The sequence below is a fragment of the Hypanus sabinus genome, chromosome X2, assembly GCF_030144855.1.
Source record: "Hypanus sabinus isolate sHypSab1 chromosome X2, sHypSab1.hap1, whole genome shotgun sequence".
NCBI lineage: Eukaryota > Metazoa > Chordata > Chondrichthyes > Myliobatiformes > Dasyatidae > Hypanus > Hypanus sabinus.
This window is the reverse complement of record NC_082739.1, coordinates 3327161-3348137: the sequence shown is the minus strand read 5'-3', so window position 1 is coordinate 3348137 and position 20977 is coordinate 3327161. Positions and strand designations below refer to the sequence as shown.

Below are 20977 nucleotides of genomic sequence, written 5' to 3'. Positions count from 1 at the left end.
ACAAGACCTTGGTCAGATCCCACTTGCAATACGTGTTCAGTTCTGGTCACCTCACTACAGGAAGGATGTGGATACTGTAGAGAGAGTGCAGAGGAGATTTACAAGGATGTTGCCTGGATTGGAGAGTGTACCTTATGAGAATAGGTTGAGTGAACTTGGCCTTTTCTCCCTGGAGCGACGGAGGATGAGAGGTGACCTGATAGGGGTGTACATGATGAGAGGCATTGATTGTGTGGATAGTCAGAGGCTTTTTCCCAGGGCTGAAATGGTTAACACAAGGGGGCATAGTTTTAAGGTGCTGGGGAGTAGGTACAAGAGGGATGTCAGAGATAAGTTTTTTCACACAGAGATTGGTGGGTGCATGGAATGCAATAGGGTCTTATAGAAGACTCTTAGGAAGGTACATGAAGCTTAGAAAAGTAGAGGCTATGCGTTAGGGAAATTCTAGGCAGTTTCTAGGGTAGGTTACATGGTCGGCACAACATTGTGGGCTGAAGGGCCTCTAACGTGCTGTAGATTTTCTATGTTCCTATGCATTCCCAATCTTAACATCAATTAAAACCTGACAAGGTGTGGACATACTATTTTCAATAGAGTCAAAGATGTGTGGTTTCAGCAACACACGTAAACTCTGAAGGAAGTCAACAAGTCACGGAGCATCTATGGAAGGGAATCCTGATGAAGGGTGTCAGTCCAAAATGTCGACTGTACACTTTTCCATTGATGCTGACTGACTTGTGAATTCCTCCAGCATTTTGAGTGTGTTGCTCAACATTCCCAGCACACGTAGAATCTGTTGTCTTTTTTGGTTTCGGCTCCTGATATGAAACTTGAACGGTCAGTTCCATGCTTATGTTCCCAGATGCATTGTGGCAGATGCTGTTCGCAAATAAACATTCAACCCAAGATCCAAATTACCTTAACATGGATGTGCTCAAATGTAAGAGATCTCATGCCACTGTTTCAAAGAGCATCACAGGAGTTATCTCGAGCCCTACCCAATGTTTATCTCAGTCAGCAGACTTTTTTGAACATTATTACATTCCTTTTTGTTGGATCTTGCTACACTCAAATAGGTAGCTGTGTTTCTGTCATTAAAGCATTTCATTGCTGTAGAACACTTTGGGATGAACAGAAGTAGTGAAAAAGTACCGTATAAAGTGAAGTCCTGAAGAAGGGTCTTGAGCCAAAACACTGACTGTTTATTCATTTCCATAGATACTGCTTGACCTGCTTCCATAGATGCATCTTCTGTTTATTCCAAGGAAGGAAATAAACAGTTGCCATATTGGCTGAGACCCTTCATCAGAACTAGAAAGGAAGGGGGAAGAAGCTGATAGGTGGGACCAGGTGAGGGGTTTTACTCAAAAGGATTACACAGTATAGGTAGAGGACAGTTAGCCCACGGGATAAATGCTGGCTTCTGAGCTATTGGATTAATTCATTTCTTTCCCTTTATGCCACTGAGTTATTCCTTTACATTTGAAAGATATACTAAAAGCTCATTGTGGTATTAAACAACAATATTCTCATGGTCAGTCATTTTTAGTGCCTAACATGAGGTAATAAGTTTCACACAATTACATATTTGAGCTTGTTGGATTAAGTATATTGTGGGAACCATGTTCTGTACTGAGAAGCAGAATTGTACTTACCTGTCATAGACAGGGTAATACTCACTGATCACCGTGAACAGGACAATGCTGCCAATGTAGAAGCAGGTGGTGGGGTTGAAGATGCCAGAAAACAATGTGCCGTTAACAAAAAGTTGGTGAACACCTGACTCACGAGTCTCAGGCTCCTTGGGGCTGGGAGATGTCACATGGCTTGTTGCATTTTCTAAAATTTACAAAGCACTTTGAGATTAACCTCGAGATGGATCCACATACCGAAGATTACATTTCTTCAGTTTTTACAGGAAATCTGAATGTGAATAAGACTCAGGTTTAATATCACTGTCATATGTTGAGAATGTTGTTTTGAAGCAGCAGTACAGTGAAATACATAAAAAACTATAAATTGCAATTATATATATACACACACATGCACATATACTGTATACACATATACAGTGGTGAGTGTATATATATATATATCTATATATATAGTAATAAAAAAAAAGAGCAAAAAAAATTAGGTCATTAGATCATTGTCCATTCAGATGGCAGAGGGGAAGAAGCTGTTCCTGAAACACTGAGTGTGTGCCTTCAGGCTCTTGTACCTCCTCCTCAATGGTAACAATGAGAAGTGGGCATGTCCTGGGTGATGGGGGTCCTTAATGATGGATGCCACCTGAGGATTCCAGAAACTGGAATTGTGAAATAAAAGCACTCTGCAGGTCAGGCTGCATCTGTGGAAAAAGAAACAGAGTTAACATTCCAAGTCAATGATCCTTTGTTAGAACTGGAATGTTCCTCTGCACGTGAAGGCTTTCAGAACAGTGAATAAAATAACAATAATATTCTCCAGGTTTTGGGGGCATTAAGTGGCAACATTAATTGTTTCCCTTTTCCCAAATGCCAGCTGACCTGCTGAGTGTTTTTTAAGCACTTTGTGTCTTTATTCTGGTCTTGATTAGGTTGTTATCGTAACCTGATCAGCAAGCGTGGACTGTAAGCGATACCACATGATCGATGCCTGTCCGCTGGCTGGCTGTCAATAACTACACAACCAACATCATGGCAGATTGTCGTGGCTGAATAAACATGAAGATAAATGTACCTTTTGTCCAACAACATGAATATGCTGAGACTCATTAAAAGGCATTGATGGATTAAGTTGAGGACACAGCAAGTACAGAGAATGTCAAAGTCAGGGCAAGTCTGCAGTCTGTCACAGGCACAATTACCTGGAGACATCTTCAAGTCTAATGATGGATGTTGAGCCAAATTGATTTCCAGCAAGCTCCTTAATTTTATGGGATCTGGGTCATATACACCCAGGAAACCTTTCTCTGTAAAACACAATTAAGCAAGGACATTACTTAGACAATAGGTGCAGGAGTAGGCCATTCGGCCCTTCTAGCCAGCACCACCATTCACTGTGATCATGGCTGATCATACACAATCAGTACCCCATTCCTGCCCTCTCCCCATATCCCTTGACCCCGCTATCTATAAGATCTCTATCGAACTCTCTCTTGAATGCATCCAGAGACTTTGGCCTCCACTGCCTTCTGGGGCAGAGCATTCCACAGATCCACCACTCTCTGGGTGAAAAAGTTTTTCTGCATCTCTGTTCTAAATGGCCTACCCCTTATTCTTAAACTGTGGCCTTTAGTTCTGGACTCACCCATCAGTGGGAACATGCTTCCTGCCTCCAGTGCGTCCAATCCCTTAATAATCTTATATGTTTCAATCAGATCCCCTTCTCATCCTTCTAAATTCCAGTGTATACAAGCCCAGTCACTCCAATCTTTCAACATATGACAGTCCCGCCATTCCGGGAATTAACCTTGTGAACCTACACTGCACTCCCTCAATAGCAAGTATGTCCTTCCTCAAATTTGGAGAACAAAACTGCACACAATACTTCAGGTGGTATCTCACCAGGGCCTGTACAGCTGCAGAAGGACCTCTTTACTCCTATACTCAATTCTTCTTGTTATAAAAGCCAGCATTGCCATTAGCTTTCTTCACTGCCTGCTGTACCTGCATGCTTGCTTTCATTGACTGATGTACAAGAACACCTAGATCTCGTTGTACTTCCCCTTTTCCTAACTTGACTCCATTTAGATAGTAATCTACCTTCCTGTTCTTGCCACCAAAGTGGATAACCTCACATTTATCCACATTAAACTGCATCTGCCATACATTTGCCCACTCACCCAACCTGTCCAAGTCACCCTGCATTCTCATAACATCCTCCTGACATTTCACACTGCCACCCAGCTTTGTGTCATCAGCAAATTTGCTAACATTACTTTTAATCCCTTCATCTAAATCATTAATGTATATTGTAAACAGCTGCGGTCCCAGCGCCGAACCTTGCGGTACCCCACTGGTCACGGTCTGCCTTTCCGAAAGGGACCCGTTAATCACTACTCTTTGTTTCCTGTCAGCCAGCCAATTTTCAATCCATGTCAGTACTCTGCCCCCAATACCATGTGCCCCAATTTTTCCCACTAATCTCCTATGTGGGATTTTATCAAAAGCTTTCTGGAAGTCCAGGTACAATACATCCACTGGCTCTCCTTTGTCCATTTTCATAGTTACATCCTCAAAAAACTCCAGAAGATTAGTCAAGCATGATTTCCCCTTCATAAATCCATGCTGACTCGGACTGATCCTTCTACTGCTATCCAAATGTGTCGTAATTTCCTCTTTTATAATTGACTCCAGCATCTTTCCCAATACTGACGTCAGGCTAACCGGTCTATAATTCCCTGTTTTCTCTCTCCCTCCTTTCTTGAAAAGTGGGACAACATTAGCCACCCTCCAATCAGCAGGAACTGTTCCTGAATCTATAGAACATTGGAAAATGATTACCAATGCATCCATGATTTCTAGAACCACCTCTTTAAGTACACTGGGATGCAGATCATCAGGTTCCGGGGACTTATCAGCCTTCAGACTCAACAGTCTATCCAACACTGTTTCTTGCCTAATATAAATTTCCTTCAGTTCATCCTTTACCCTAGTTCCTTTGGCCACTATTACATCTGGGAGATTGTTTCTGTCTTCCCTAGTGAAGACAGATCCAAAGTACCTGTTCAACTCATCTGCCATTTCCTTGTTCCCCATAATAAATTCACCCATTTCTGTCTTCAATGGCCCAATTTTGGTCTTAAATATTTTTTGCTATTCACATACCTAAAGAAGCTTTTACTATCCTCCTTTGTATTCTTGGCTAGTTTACCTTCATATCTCATTTTTTCTTGGCATATTGCCTTTTTTGTTATCTTCTGTTGCTCTTTAAAAGCTTCCCAGTCTTCTGGTTTCACGCTCATCTTTGCTATGTTATACTTCTTCTCTTTTATTTTTATACTGCCCTTTACTTGCTACCTTCCCAAGCATATTAAATCCATATCAAAAATGCAATTGCTGGAAACCTGAAATTAAAAAATTACTGCAAAGACTCAGCAGGTCAGGCAGCATATATGGAGAGAGCTTTCAAAGTTAATTTATTATCAAAGTACATATACTGTATGTTGCCATATACAACTCTGAGATTCATTTTTGTACAGGCATTCATTATTAATTAAAAATTAATTTAGGAAAAATAAACATTTGAATTTATGAAAACTATACAGAGACATAGATTGAGAAACAACCAATGTGCAAAAGAAGGCAAACAGTGCAAATAAAAAATAATACAAAGAACGTGAATTGTAAAGAGTCTGTAGGTCGGGCTGACTTGCAAAGTGAGGTGATTCCTGAACGGCAGTTCAGGAATCTGATTGTTGTAACTTCTCCTGAAGTTGGTAGTGTGGGACCTGCCTGATGGCAGCAGTTGGCTGGATGGTGGGGTCTTTGATGACAGATGCTGCTATCTTATGACAGCGCTCCATATAAATGTGCTCAGCGGTGGGGAGGGCTTTAGGTTATGTCCACCACTTTCTTGTCGTCTTCCTTTCCAGGGCATTGATGTTCCCATACCAGGCTGTGATGCAATCAATTAGAGTACTCTCCACTCTGCATCTATAGAAGATCAATAGGCATCATCATCATTGATGTTCGCATTGACGGACAGACTACCTGTTTTAATAAGATATGAGAAATAATGGATTGGGATATAATTTAGACTGCTTTGTGTTTTGTAAGAGTGCCTGATTAACTCAGTCAGATATTGTGAGTAAGTTCAGCACTACCTGCATTGAACCAACTTTCATTTTGACAGCCTTTCAGGTAGAAGTACATATAATGTGGAAGTGTTGCTTGCTGGATGAGGGACGTTATGTTTTCATCCTACAACACTCAACACAATGGCAAGAATGCAAGCATTTGATCACAAGTGAATGCATCTTAATTTAAGTATGGTTTACCACTCTGTAAATGACAATTGTGGTAGTCATTGATGTATCAGACAGCATGATTGTTCATCTGTTTGAGTTTTCTAGAATAAATTGAAGTTGGCAAACATTGAAGATTTTTTAAAATTTCTGTTTTCAAAATTGAATTTTGAGAACATCTGGAGCAACACACACAAAATTCTGGAGGAACTCAGTCAGTCAGGCAGCATCTGTGGAGAGGAATAAGCAGTCAATATTTTGAGCCAAGACCCTTTATCAGGACTGGAAGGAGGAAGAGAATAAGAGAAAGGAGTACAATCTAGCAGGTGATTTTGAGAACATCTGTTGTTTTTGTTTTACAAGGCCTGAGAAATTGTAATGAGGTCTCACCAGACATCTCAACTAGGTACACAGGCTGAATGACGTTATGATGCGGTTGGCACTGGCTCTGCTCCAGGACATTTCTGATGTTCAGGATCCTACGAACATGGTTCAAAGGTATGTCAACCTGTAAGCAAAAGTATTTGTCAAGCTCAGAGTTAACTTCCTACTTAACAAGAGCTTCCTTGGTCCCTGCCAGGGTTGAAGCAGCTAACCATTTCCAATGTTCGCATTGGGCAATGCTTAACTAACTTCGTTTATCAGAGACAGAGTTATAGAAAAATACAGCACAGAAACAGGCCCTTTGGCCCAAAGAGTCCACGATGTACACAGTGCCCACCCAGCTAGTCCCAATTTCCTGGGTACAGTCACATACCTCTCTAAGCCTTGCTGTTCATGCACATATTCAAGTGCTTCTTAAAATTATACTATTGTACCTGCCTCAGCCACTTAAGGATCAAGTCTAATTCTATCTTTACTTGATATGCAGTTATGTTCATTGTGTAGAGGCAGGATGAATTTCCCAGTAGGATGCAAAGGTTTGAAGTGAGTTTGTGCTGGGTCCATATACTCTGCTGGATTACTCCTGCGGCCTTGAGAAGTCCTATCCCATAGAGTGGAAACTCTAGTTTGGCTTTGCCCCCCCTCCTTCCTTTGTAAACACAAAAACTGAGAGTAATTCTAGTTATACAGCTCACTGTTGCTGGTTAAACACAGTCCAAATGACTAACCCTTGTTAACTCAGCTAACCATGGCACCACGGTAGCGTAGTGGTTAGCACGATGCTATTACAGCTCAGGGCATTCCGGAGTTCAATTCCGGTGCTGTTCTGTAAGGAGTCTCTGTATGTCCTCACATGGAATGCATGAGTTTTCTCTGGGTCCTCTGGTTTCCTCCCACAGACCAAAGACCTACCTGGTAAGTTAATTGGTCATTGTAAATTGTCCTGTGATTAGGTTAGAGATAATCAGGGTTGTTGAGAGTTGCTGGGGTAGTACAGCTTGAAGAGTTGGAAACGATTACTCCGCACTATATTGCTAAATAAATAAACCATAAACCGTACAACTCAGAACTTAGAACAGTACAGCACAGGAACAGGCCCCACAATATTGTGCCAAGCCAAATAAATTATTAATCAAATGGCCAACTAAATTAATCCCCTCTGCCTAAGCAATGTCCATATTCTTCCATTTTCCTCAGAATCATGTGTCTGTCTAAACATCTTTTAAAAGTCTCTATTAAAAGTACTTTCCATTTAGATGCTCTGTTGATACCTTCAAATCATTTCTGTAGGTAATGCGAAGCCCAGGCACTCTGTTGCAGACTGCCTGCAGTGTTCTGTGTTGGAACCGTCTGCATTGCTCATCGCACACGGAATTCAAGGCTGCAACCCGGCAGCGGCAAAGGCCCAAATCTCCATCAAAGCCCTGGTAATCTGCAGGAGAAGTACAAACCTGGAAAGTAATGGAACATCCCATGACTAATAACATACTGTAAGAGTCGCCAAAACAGCACAGCATATAATCGCTTGGCAAGCCTACAGTAAGGGACTGTTCAGGTCAGAGGTGACACTGTGGGCAAGTACACAGAGTGCCTCTTAAATGAAATAGTCCACACAATAAGCTGAATTTTCCTAGTGCTCTCAGTAAGTTATCCCAAGATACTACACAAGAGCTTATCAAACAGCACTTTAAGGTGAATGATTTTGTAATCTCCCGGGAATGATAATCTTTACTGAGTTATGAAGGAGGAGGAAGATGTGGTGAAGTTTAGGGAGCGAATTCCAGAGCTGAGATCCTCCACATTAAAGTGAAATGATATGTTAATAAGCTGTGAACGGGCATCCTACTGTCGATAATTATAAGTGAACCCACTAACCATTCCTACTTTGGTGGAATACGCTGACTTCCATATTGATTTGGAAGCGAAGGTAAGGACGGAAATGCTCCAGATGAGTATCCTCATTGACTGAGCCCACACCTGCCCTTATGGGTGGTTATAACAAATTCAGGGTGCCATTAAAAACAAGGCAGAATTAAAATGCAGGAGAAAAACTCAGCAGATCAGCCAAAGGAAAATAGAAACAGAATTTACTTCTTGGGTTACAGCCTTTTCTTCAGCCCTGATGGAAAGCCAGTGACCTGGAACGGTTCCAATGAAAGATTATTAACATGTCATGTAATTTTCAAGATTCTACATCACCTGCTGAGCATTTCCAGCACTTTATATTTTCTCAGCTTTTCAGCATTAGCAGTGTTTTACTTCTCAAAGGTAGACCTGGTGAACTTCTATTTCTCCTAATACAAATTATCTGGTCATTGAGATGAAAGCAGTGTGAAATTTGATTACCAGTTTTATCAGGTATCTAGATTTGCTGAAGTTCTTCTATGGCATGGCACTTTGGGGCATCTTGTGGATAAAGGCACCTTCCTTCTGTGATACTGACCTTTAGTGAACAATATTCCTTCCACTCCTTCATCGTGAGACAAGCCCCATCCTGGTTTCTGCTGGCTCCCTCTCGACAAATATCATACAGCTTTCTGATACACTCTCTTGTTCTTACAGATACCATCTGATGTCTTGCAGCACACACACATTGTGAGTCACTGGGCTGAGAAAGATTAAGTGTCAGACACATAAATGCACAAAAGCACATCATCCCATTTATTTTTTTAATGTAACAGCACAAGGAAAAAAATTGCATTCTGTTATTGTTTTATCTTGTTCTACCCCAATGCACTGTGTAATGATCTGATGTGTTTGAACAGTATACAAGACAAGCTCCTCACTGTATCTCCGTACATATGACAATAATAAATCTATTCCAATTCCAACAGGGGCTCATGTGCTATTTGACAACATATTTTCTGATGTAATCAGATTACTATACTTCCATGAAAGGTCAAACTTAAGGACTTATGTTCAAAACTTAGGTATAAACCTATGTACAAAAAGTCAGGCTTAAGGAACCGGTAGAGACGAGGAGGGTGGTCACTAAGTACCTGACTAGGGGTACTTGGGCTGGTCTTCTGTAATCTGGATCTCAATATAGTTCAGAAGTCAAAGCCAATGTTGAGTTTATTTCCTCGTGGTTGAAGTTATTGATGTAGGCATAAGTACATGGATGCACCGATTCAATGACAAACTCAATTGCAGAAGTGTCAAGGGCACTTAGCATCATTTAACAAGCATTCACAAGAGAAACATAAATTATGCACAACTTTTACTAACTTTACAGAGAGCTTGCAAACTTTCTGAACCACAGCCTAGCCCATTGTTAAAATGGATGTCACTGGAACATTGCACTTGTCTCTAAATCTGGCTTCTTGTCTTCCCAGCACCTCCTGGATCTATACAAATTAGTAGTGATTGAGTGGGTGCCTGTGGTGAACTACATATACCTGTCTGGACACACCCACTGCTGACTGCTCCTGTGGCTCCTCCCACAGACCCCGGTATAAAGGCCATTGAGGCCTGAGCCCGGCCTCTCAGTCTCCAGGATGTAGTACGGTGGTCAACCACTGCTTGTTCCTTCTTCCAGTCAATAAAAGCCGATATCTCGCCTTTATGTCTCAGAGTGAGTTATTGATGGTGCATCAGTGTCTTGCATTCAAATTACAGTGAATAGTGGATGGCAGTTAGGTGAAAGTAATGTCCTCACCTGGAATATCTGATCAGACTGAAGGCAGATACAATGGTCACAACCTTCTTCAGGTTGTATGGCCTGTGAACCACAGGTAAAGCATGCAGCTTGCCCTGTTAAATGGCTGAAGTAGTTGATGGGACATCTCAGACAGCTCTCCACATTGCCTGCTCGCTCGCCGGGATTGTAAGTGCCCACGGGACAAGGAATTGGCTCAGTGCTCCCTTTAGGACAGTGGTGACCTGCAAATGGTTACACAGAAGGTGAACCTTTAATGAATTTATATTTCTGATAAATCTATTTTACAACATAAACCATAGAACAGTACTGCACAAAAACAGGCCCTTCAGCCCACTGTGTCTGTGCATGAAAATTAAACTGCTGGCATGTGATCCAGTTCCTTCCATCTCCTGCATGTTCATATGTCTCTCTGAAGGCCTTTGACATTTCTGCACATTAACCATCCCTAAATGAGCCTGAACTGAATGACCTGAGCTGTGATTTTGGAGAGTTTTGTTGGAATGTAACATCTAATGGGGTAAAAGCTTCAGATTCAAACCAGTCCACTAGATTTTCACTGATCTGAGGGTGAAAATAGACAGTAGAGTCGTGGAGTCAGAGACAGCACAGTACAGATACAGGCCCTTCAGCCCAACTAGTCCATGCCAACCACAGTACCCAGTCAGCTAGTCCCAACTTCCTGCAATGGACCCTCCATGTACCTATCCAAGTGCCTCTCATTGTTTTAAACAGTTCAATAAGGTTGCTCCTCATTCACATATGTTCTAAGGAATAATGACCTCACCTGGCCAGATGCTCTCTATAAAACAGGGGCTGTAAGTAAGTTCACTCAACTATCTATCCATTCCATTGCAGCACTGATTGATTTTCCCCATTTAGAAGCCACCCCGCCAGCTTTGCTGCAAACAATTTCTTCTCATCCTTTTTATCTACAGTATGTTCCAGCAGTTTTGGGCCCATATCTAGGGAAGAATGTGCTGGCATTGGAAAGGGTCCAGAAGAGGTTTACAAGAATATTCCTGGCAATGAGAGGGCTAACGTATGAGGATCTTTTGATGGCTCTGGGCTTGTACTCGCTGGAGTTTAGAATAATGGGAGGCGATCTGAATATTGAAAAGCTTCGAGTGGATGTGGAAAGGATGTTGCCTATAGTGGTGGGGGGGGGGGGGTCTAGGACCAGAGGGCACAGCCTCAGAATAGAAGGATGTTGCTTCAGAAGGGGTTAGGAGGAATTCCTTAGCCAGAGGGTGATGAATCTGTGGAATTCCCTGCCACATTATCTGTGGAGGCCAATTTGATAGGTTCTTGATTAGTAAGGGTGTCAAAGGTTATGGGAACAAGGCAGGAGAATGGGGTTGAGAGGGAATATAAGTCAGCTATTAAACAGCTGAGCAGACTTGATGGGCCAAATGGCCTACTTCTGCTCCTATATCTTATGGTCATGAGAAGGCACAAGACGTGTATTGAGATTAGAGATTCTAAAAGCAGTTATTCCTGATATTCCTGGGATAGTGGTTTACTTGGAATCAGCTCTGTTGGAAGGGTCATGTGTTCACAAAATTTATTTTGCTGATCAGAAGATTGACCAATCTGCCTTACAAGCATTAGCTCTTTACCTCTGGCTGAAATGTTTACCGTTGTGAATACTGTCTTGTGGATTTGCGAATATTTTCAACTGCCTGCCCAAGGAGGCTATCCTTGCCTACTGTAAAGTACTTAAATATGATGCATTGGTATTTCAAGGCCAATATTCAGAAGGTTTTTTGTTTTAGGCAGTCCAGGAAATTCAGAAGAAAAGAGCTAATGCTCTTAAGCATTAAACCTGCAGACAAAGGTGGTGCTGTAGTAGTCTGGCGGACAGACCTCTACCTCACTGAGGCCAAACGGCGGCTCTCCGACACCTCCTCGTACTTACCCCTGCCACAGGACCCCACCAAAAAACATCAATCCACCGTCTCCCACACCATCTCCTCTCTCAGCCAAAAAACTCATAATTCCTACACGCCACACTGCTCGGTTTTACCTCCTGCCCAAGATCCACAAGCCTGACTGTCCCGGCAGACCAATAGTTTCAGCCTGCTCCTGCCCCACTGAACTTGTGTCTGCCTACTTGGACTCCATTTTATCCCCCATAGTTCAGACTCTCCCCACCTACATCCAGGATACATCCCATGCCCTTCACCTCTTCAATAACTTCCAATTTCCTGGCCCCGACCGCTTCATTTTTACCATGGATGTTCAATCCTTATACACCTCCATCCCACATCAAGAAGGCCTCAAAGCCCTCCGCTACTTTTTGGATAACAGACCCCACCAGTTCCCCAGCACCACCACACTTCTCCAGTTGGCGGAGCTTGTTCTAACTCTCAATACCTTCTCCTCTGGTTCTTCCCACTTTCTCCAGATCAAGGGTGTAGCGCATGGGCCCCAGCTATGCCTGCCTCTTTGTGGGTTATGTGGAACAGTCTATGCTCCAAATCTATCCTGGTACTGCTCCCCAACTTTTCCTCTGCTACATCGATGACTAGATTGGTGCTGCTTCCTGCACCCATGCTGAGCTTGTCAATTTCATCAACTTTGCTTCTAATTTTCACCCAGCCCTTAAGTTCACTTGGTCCATCTCGGACACTTCTCTCCCCTTTCTTGATCTCTCGGTCTCCATCTCTGGAGACAGACTATCCACTGACATCTTCTACAAACCCACTGACTCCCATAACTACCTTGACTATACCTCTTCCCACCCTGCCCAATGCAAAAATGCCATTCCCTATTCCCAGTTCCTCCGTCTCCGCCACATCTGCTCCCAGGATGAGGCTTTCCGTTCCAGGACTTCTCAAATGTCCTCTTTCTTTCAGGATCGTGGTTTCCCTTCTGGTGTCATCAAAGAGCCCTCACCCGCATCTCCTCCACCACCCACACTTCAGCCCTCAACCCATCCTCCCATCACCACAACAGGGACAGGGTTCCCCTTGTCCTCACCTACCACCCCACCAGCCTCCAGATCCAACACATTATCCTCCGCAACTTCCGCCACCTTCAACAGGACCCCACCACCCAGCACATCTTTCCCTCCCTACCCCTCTCAGCTTTTCGCAGGGATCATTCCCTCCGTGACTACCTGGTCCACACGTCCCTCCCCACAGAACTCCCACCCGGCACTTATCCCTGCAAGCGCAAGTGCTACACCTGTCCCCACACCTCCCCCCTTACCACCATTCTGGGCCCCAGATAGTCCTTCCAGGTGAGGCGACACTTCACCTGTGAGTCTGCTGGAGTCGTCTATTGCATCCGGTGCTCCCGGTGTGGCCTCCTCTATATCAGCAAGACCCAACACAGGTTGGGGGACTGCTTCGTCGAGCCCCTCCACTCTGTCCGTCACAATAGACAGGATCTCCTGGTTGCCACCCACTTCAACTCTGCCTCTCATTCCCATCTAGATATGTCCATACATGGCCTCCTCTACTGCTATGATGAGGCCAAACTCAGGTTGGAGGAGCAACACCTCATCTACCGTCTGGGTAGCCTCCAGCCTGGTGGTATGAACATTGAATTCTCCAATTTCCCTCCCCCTCCCCTATCCCAGGTCCCTCTCTGCCTCTCTCCCCTTTCAACTTTCTGCTGCTTTTCCTCTACAGTTCTTTCATGCATATTCCCTCCCCCTTTATCCTTCCACTGATTGGTTTTCCACCTGGCGCCTCTAGGCCCTACCCCCTCCCCATCTCTATTACTGGGCTTCAGCCCTCTCTTCTCCCCCATTCCTGATGAAAGGTCTCGGCCCGAAGCGTTGGCTACTCTTTTCTCACGGATGCTGCCTGACCTGCTGAGTTCTTCCAGCATCGTGTACGTATTCTTTGATCCACATCATCTGCAGTTGTATTTTTGTGTTTTGAAGAGCTAATGCTCGTAAGGCAGATCAACCAATTATACACAGGGTGGTGTGGTAGCATAGCGTGACATTTTACATCCTCAGACTGTGCTGGTCATTGATACAAACAATGTTTCAACGTATGTGTGATAAAGCTGATCTTCCTATCTTCACTTGCGAAGTTTGGGAACTGCTGTCCACTTTCTATACTCACATGCACCTCATTTCATTTTCCTCCTGAATTTCCTGGACTGGACACCCTTACAATCAGGAACACTTCAAATTGACCTCAACAGATAATGGAACAGATTCACCACCCTCTGGCTAAGGAATTCCTCCTAATCCCTTCTGAAGCAACATCCTTCTATTCTGAAGCTGTGCCCCTTTAGCCTTAGACTCCTCCACTATAGGAAACATCCTTTCCACATCCACTCCACAGCCCTTTTGAGGCACAGGAGAGTATGTTATGTGAAATAGTATCAACAAATAACAGGAGTTAAGGCTCATAATTTTTCCAAATATTCACATTGTCAAATTCTCTAAATACAATGGAAAGTAACTTCAGTTGTATTGATGCATTGAATCCTAGATCAGATGCTATTGTTCAGTTGAAAGGGAAGGTTGTTCTTCAAAAATAGACTCACCTTTTGGACATATGTAAGATCTGACTGCTGTAATCTCATATGGTGTCATAGTTGATGGTGGGTCAGTGGTGATAGCTCCTTGAAGGCAGACCACACCTTCTTGGCACTCCACACAGTCCTGACGATCACTGTGGTTCCCATAGTAACCAGCTGGGCAAGGCTCACAAGTGTTGTTGAAGGTGTTCCTACTGGATCCATTGTATTCCCGGTAACCCAGAGGGCATTTCACCGGCTTCATAGCACCAATGACTGACAAAAGATTAAAACTATTTCAGTGTTGTAGCTAAATATTTTTCTTTGCCGGTACACATACACAATTCCTTTGTGGTGGTAAACCAAATGAAGGCATAGAATAAGATAAGCCTCCTCTGAATCAGGTTTATTATCACTGACTTAGGTGACATCCTCCAAGCGGACCACAACTTTGTAGGCTTGTGTGCCTCAGTGACCCGGAGAGCTATGTTTTTGGAGTCAGGGCTTTATACCTCGGCTCTTGGTGGGGTCACCTATGCCAAAAAGGTCAAAGGGTAGAGGTCAGAATAAGAGTGGTCCACTGGTCCTCCAGGTTCAGGGTTTCAGCTCAGGACCAACAACCCTGACTGGTCAAAAAACAATTGTTATGGAAACAGCAATATCTGTGTCCAATGGTACAGACAAAGATGGAGGAACTTCACTGCTACCCTAAACACCAGCGGCATGCGCAGTAGGCAGCAAGTTAGGTGACATGAAACTTGTTATTAGAAACAGGCCCTTCAGCCCAACTTGTTCCTGCTGACCATGGTGCCCATTAAGCTAATCCCATGTGTCCAATGTTGGCTCATATCCTAAAGTCTTTTAAATGTAGCACAATGCAAAAATATAAATGCACTATAGCTTATAAGAATAAATAAATAGTATAATGAGGAGATAGTGTTCATGGACTGTTCAGAAACCTCCTGGGCCAAATACCTATTCTGTTCCATCTGACCATGGATACTTGTCTTCCATCTTATCTGCTTTAAATTAGACTTTAAAGTAGTTCATATTTAATGTGAAATAAGCTCAGTCAAATAATAATGTGCTTACCCCATCTGGAACCTTCACGGCTGACAACAATATCCTGAGGACAGTAATGGCCAGGTGGACATTCAACTGGAATCCAAGAGCCCTCTGGGCAGTAATAACCAGCAGGGCAGGGTAAATGAGGCAAGTCTATACTGCAGTAATAACCTAGAACACAGAGTTTCTCATCTTACCAAGTCAGCTCCTACACTCACAGCATTCTACAAAAATGCATTGTTTGGAGTGAAATACAAATCTCCAGGATCAAAGCAGGATCAGTGGCCACTTTATTAGGTACACCTGCTCATTAATGCAAATATCTAATCAGCCAATTATATGGCAGCAACTCAATGTATAAAGGCACACAGACATGGTCAAAAGATTCAGTTGTTGTTCAGACCAAACCTCAGAATAGGGAGAAAAAAAAAACAACACACACACACACACAATCAATCAATCAATCAATGCTGGTGGAACACAGCAGGCCAGGCAGCATCTACAGGGAGAAGCGATGTCGACGTTTCGGGCCGAGACCCTTCGTTTCTCCCTATAGATGCTGCCTGGCCTGCTGTGTTCCACCAGCATTTTGTGTGTGTTGTTGTTTGAATTTCCAGCATCTGCAGATTTCCTCGTGTTTGCTCAGAATAGGGAAGATATGTGATCTAAGTGACTTTGAGTGTGGAATGATAGTTGGTTTGAGTATCTCAGAAACTGCTGATCTCCTGGGACTTTTACATACAACAGTTTCTAAAGTTTACAGAGAATGGTGTGAGAAACAAAAAAATATTCCGTGAGCAATAGTGGTGTAGGTGAAAACACCTCGTTAATGAGAGAGGTCAGAGGGGAATGGCCAGACTGACTGAAGCTGACAGGAAGGTGACAGTAACTCAAATTACTGAGCATGGTGTGTTGCCTCCCAGGTGCCAGGGTACAGGGCGTCTCAGATCAGGTGCAGAGTATTCTGAAGGAAGAGGGTGAACAGCCAGAAGTCTTGGTACCAGCGACATAGGTAGTAAAAGGGAGGAGATCCTGAAGAGGGAATTCAGGATAGGAAGCTGAAAAGCAGGATCTCCAGGGTAGCAATCTCGGGATTGCTGCCTGTGCCATGTGCTAATGAGCACAAGAATAGCATGATCAGGCATATTAATGCGTGGCTGAGAGACTGGTGTAGGGAGGCAGGGGTATGGGTTCCTGGATCATTGGGGCTCTTCTGGGGGAGGTATGACCTGTACAAAAAGGACGGGTTACACCTGAACACAAAGGGGTCCAATATCCTAGCAGGCAGGTTTAATAGAGCTGTTAGGGAGGGTTTAAACTAATTTGGCAGGGGGATGGGAACCAGAGTGATTGGGCTGAGGAAGGGGAAAACAGGAATAAATCAAAGATGGCGTACAACAGAGATGATAGGACAGGCAGGAGATGAGGTGTAATCACAACCAGTGAGATGAATTACAGGGTAATAGAGACATGGTGCAGTTAAAATAGAAAGTAACAAATACTGGACTGAAAATGCAGGGGGATGACTGGAAGAATTGGATCAGCCCATGATTGAATGGTGGAGGAGACTCGATGGGCCGAATGGCCTACTTCTGCTCCTATATCTTATGGTCTAAATACCATGCATTACAACGGTGGTGTGCAGAACACACAACATGTCAAACTGTGAAGTGGATGGGCTACAGCAGCAGAAGACCATGAACATACACTCAGTGGCCACTTTACGAGGTAAATGAGAGAATATGTTCCATGCTCCATATTTTGCTTTCTGTTATTGCCTGTCTCTTTGCACTATGTCAAAGTACTTATGCTTTGGAATGATCTGCATGGATGATCTATGAAAGCTTTTCCCTGTATCTTGGTACGTGTGACAATAGTAAATCAATTATACTTGGCCGACACATATTTCCTTTTGTATCATTTTAAACCCGAGTTTACGTTATCAAATGAAAACATGGACAAAGTTGACCACCATCTTTTACAAGGATAAAATGCAGATTGTAGGTTGGGGCAAAGGGAGGTGGCAGAGTTGAGAATTGGATAACTGATACCCTTCTGTTTCATCTTACATGTACAGTATGTCCTATCATCAGGGTGAGAGGTAGTTTTTTGTCAGCCTATGTATTTTTTTTATTAGAAACACAGGGGATTCTGCACTCCTGATGAAGGGTCTTGGCCCAAAATGTCATCTGTTTATTCCCCTTAAAGACAATGCCTGACCTATTGAGTTCCTCCTGCATTTTCCATCTGACTATTCCTTTCCCCTCACGCTGTTCACCCTCTACTTTTTGGGCCCTGCTACTCTTCACACCTGCTGCAAGGACTCTGTGACTTTCCCTCATGTGCATCCTACTCATAGTTCCAGGAAGGAGATGGATCCTGACCGATGATCGATTACACGTTTATGTCATTCATTGATTTGGTAAATGAATGGATGTCTTTTCTTCCCGGGATGCTGCCTGGATGGAGAACACGTCTTATGGGGAAAGGTTGGGCGAGCTAAGGATTTCCTCTCTGAAGCAAAGGAGGATGGGAAGTGACTTGATTGAGAGGTATAAGGTAAGAGGCATAGAGAGAGTGGACAGACAGATTTTTCCCCCCAGGACAGAAATGACTATTACAAGGATCTTAACTTTAAGGTGATTGGAGAAAAGTATAGAGAGGTGTCAGAGGTAAGTTTGTTTGTTTTTTTTTATATACACACACACACGGTGATGGGTACATGGAATGCACTACCAGTGGTGGTGGTGGTGCAGACAAATACATTAGGAATATTTCAGAAACTCTTAGATAGGCACATGAATGATGGAAAAAAAATGAAACTGGAGGGCTATGTGGCAATTAGATTGATCTTAGGAAGGGTTAAAAGGTCGGCACAACTTCAAGGACCAAAGGGCCCATATTGTGCTGTGCTGTTCTTTGTTTTATGTTCACCAGTATCAGCCAAGGTCATTTGGGGGACACAATACAAGGTTTGCAAGACCCTGTGGCATGCAGACATAACCGGTATTCAAAGGTAACAACACAAAGTGCTGGAGGAACTCAGCAGGCCCAGAAAAAAGTACAGTTGAATTTTCAGGCCGAAATCCTTCAGCAGGACTCCAGAAAAATTGCTGAGTAGATTTGAAAGGTGAGGGAGCGGAGAGAGAAACTTGAGGGGGAGGGATGAAGTTGATTGGTGAAAGAGACAGAAGGCCATGAAGAAAGAAAAAAGTGGGGTGGGGAGAGGAGCACCAGAGGGAGGTGATGGGCGGACAAGGAGATAACATGAGAGGGGGACAAGGGGATGGGAAATGGTGAAGGGGTGGGGGTGCGGGGGCGCATTACTGGAAGTTTGAGAAATCCATGTTCATGCCATCAAACTGGAGGCTACCTAAACGGAATATAAGGTGTTGTTCCTCCAACCTAAGGGTGGCATTATCCCGACTGTGAAGGAGGCCATGGATGGACATATCGGAATGGGAATGGGAAGTGGAATTAAAATGGGTGGCCACTGGGAGATCCCGTTTGTTCTGCATACAGAGCACAGATGCTTGGTGAAGCAGTCTCCCAATCTATGTCAGGTCTCACCGATATACAGGAGACCACACTGGGAGCATCAAACACAGTATATGACCCCAACAGATTCACACTTCAACTTCCTAGATCTCTGGCTTCATTCCTCCCCCTCCAAATTTCACCTATTGCCAGCGTTTCTCTCTTCCCTCCCCCCACCTTTCAAATCTACTCAGCTTTTTTTCCCACCAGTCCTGTCAAAGGGGTGTGGCCTGAAACGTCAGCTGTACTTTTTCCCATAGGTGATGCCTGGCCTGATGAGTTCCTCCAGCATTTTGTGTGTATTTTTTGGATTTGCAGCATCTGCAGATTTTCTCTTGCTTGGCATTCAAAGGTGTTGGCAAACCAAAGGTCGCTCTCAGTTGTTGTAGCACATCGCCATGGACGGGATAAAGGGCCGACACACCTGTTCTACTTGACTTACAATTCACAGCTCAAGTTTTACCACTGCTTTTAACAAAACTCGTTATTGACATGAGCGAGTTCACAACAAAGATATATGTATCATTGAAGAACTGATACTTGGATGCTTTATGAAGAGAAATACTGCAGGCACTGGAACTTTGAAATAAACAGACTTAATGCTTCTGGCTGTTGACCTTTTGTCAGAACTCAAAGAACAGCTCTCACCTGATGGACAGCTCTTACAGGAACTCTGCCCTGTTGCATCTTGGTACTTGCCAGCTGGACAGGGCAGTGGTGTGCTGCTCCCCAAGGGACAAAAATGCCCTTTGGGACATATCCCTCCAGAGCCTGTGAAAATTAAACAACAAATTTATAAATTATGGACAACTACAGAGTAGTGAACTCTGCCCAATGCATTATGGGCATCTGTAGTATCTACAGGAAGAATGCCAAAGATCCCCACCAGTTAGCCCATGTCACCTTTTGCAATTGTGGAAGGAGGTAGAGAAGCCTGAAGTCCCACACTACCAGGTTCAAGAACAGCTACGGTAGGCTACTTCAACCTTTCGGTTCTTGAACCAACACAACTTTGATCACTATAGTTCAGTAACACTATAAACACTTTTTTGTGTGTGTTGCTATGAGTGCCTTGATCACTTTGCACCAAAATGGACTTTGTTCTAGATGTGTTCTTTCATGTAAGAATTGTCTGCAATATATGAATCATTTACTTTTTGCCTGTGAATGTTGTGTTTGATGTTTTGTCTTTCTTAAAATATATTTATATAAACCACCATATATGAATGCAGTGTATTGTTTCAGATGTCTCATTTGGAATATATGTATTGTGCATGATTTATCCCACCTGTATGGCCACTGAATGTGGATTCATCAGTGACATTCCTGGAGGAGATGGTAGGTTGAGGTACATTGACCCCTCTCTGGCAATAATATCCAGGGGCACATGGTCCTGTGGTGCTGGTCCCACCTTCTGAGTCACAGTAGAACCCAGCTGGGCAGATGTTACATTGCTCCACCTGCAGGAGAACGGTTCAAGGCAGATAGTCTTTCCAAACACGGCATTTATCAGTCCTGCAGAAGCCTTGGGGACACAGTATCAGGTCTTCTGATGGCTTCTTCTTCGAGTCTCCCCTCCCTCTTAATTACTGAATGAAACCTGGTGTTTTGTACATTGTCAAAACCTTAAGGATTTTCTACCATATGATGTCATGTTGAAGTTGTATAAGACATTGATGAGGCCTAATTTGGAACATTGTGTGCAGTTCTGGTCACCTACCCACAGGAAAGATCTCAATAAGATTGAAAGAGTACAGAGAAAATTTGCAAGGATGTAGCCAGGACTCAAGGACCTGCTTTAGAAGGAAAGGGTAAATAGGTTAGGACTTTATTCCCTGGAGCATAAGTGAATGAGGTATACTTGATAGAGGTATACTTATGAGGATAGAGGTAGGATA

At 43.5% G+C, this 20977-nt stretch overlaps 1 protein-coding gene and 1 long non-coding RNA gene across 2 annotated transcripts in view; one reads left to right on the top strand and one right to left on the bottom strand.

The window, feature by feature from the left end:
- The window catches only part of si:dkey-103g5.4 (uncharacterized), a 136043-nt gene that overhangs the window by 98817 nt on the left and 16249 nt on the right, over positions 1-20977 (bottom strand). The window contains exons 5-14 of the mRNA XM_059956812.1: positions 20368-20539; positions 19728-19850; positions 15570-15713; positions 14505-14753; positions 9993-10216; positions 8778-8942; positions 7606-7785; positions 6341-6458; positions 2849-2953; positions 1656-1839 (exon numbers count right to left, since the gene is read on the bottom strand). Of these exons, the coding sequence (XP_059812795.1) occupies positions 1656-1839; positions 2849-2953; positions 6341-6458; positions 7606-7785; positions 8778-8942; positions 9993-10216; positions 14505-14753; positions 15570-15713; positions 19728-19850; positions 20368-20539 (1664 nt within the window). The remainder of the gene's footprint in view (positions 1-1655; positions 1840-2848; positions 2954-6340; positions 6459-7605; positions 7786-8777; positions 8943-9992; positions 10217-14504; positions 14754-15569; positions 15714-19727; positions 19851-20367; positions 20540-20977) is intronic.
- Positions 7107-9888, top strand: LOC132385086 (uncharacterized). Its single transcript, XR_009509067.1, has 3 exons — positions 7107-7249; positions 7625-7873; positions 9670-9888. It is a non-coding gene; the product is annotated as an uncharacterized LOC132385086 (long non-coding RNA).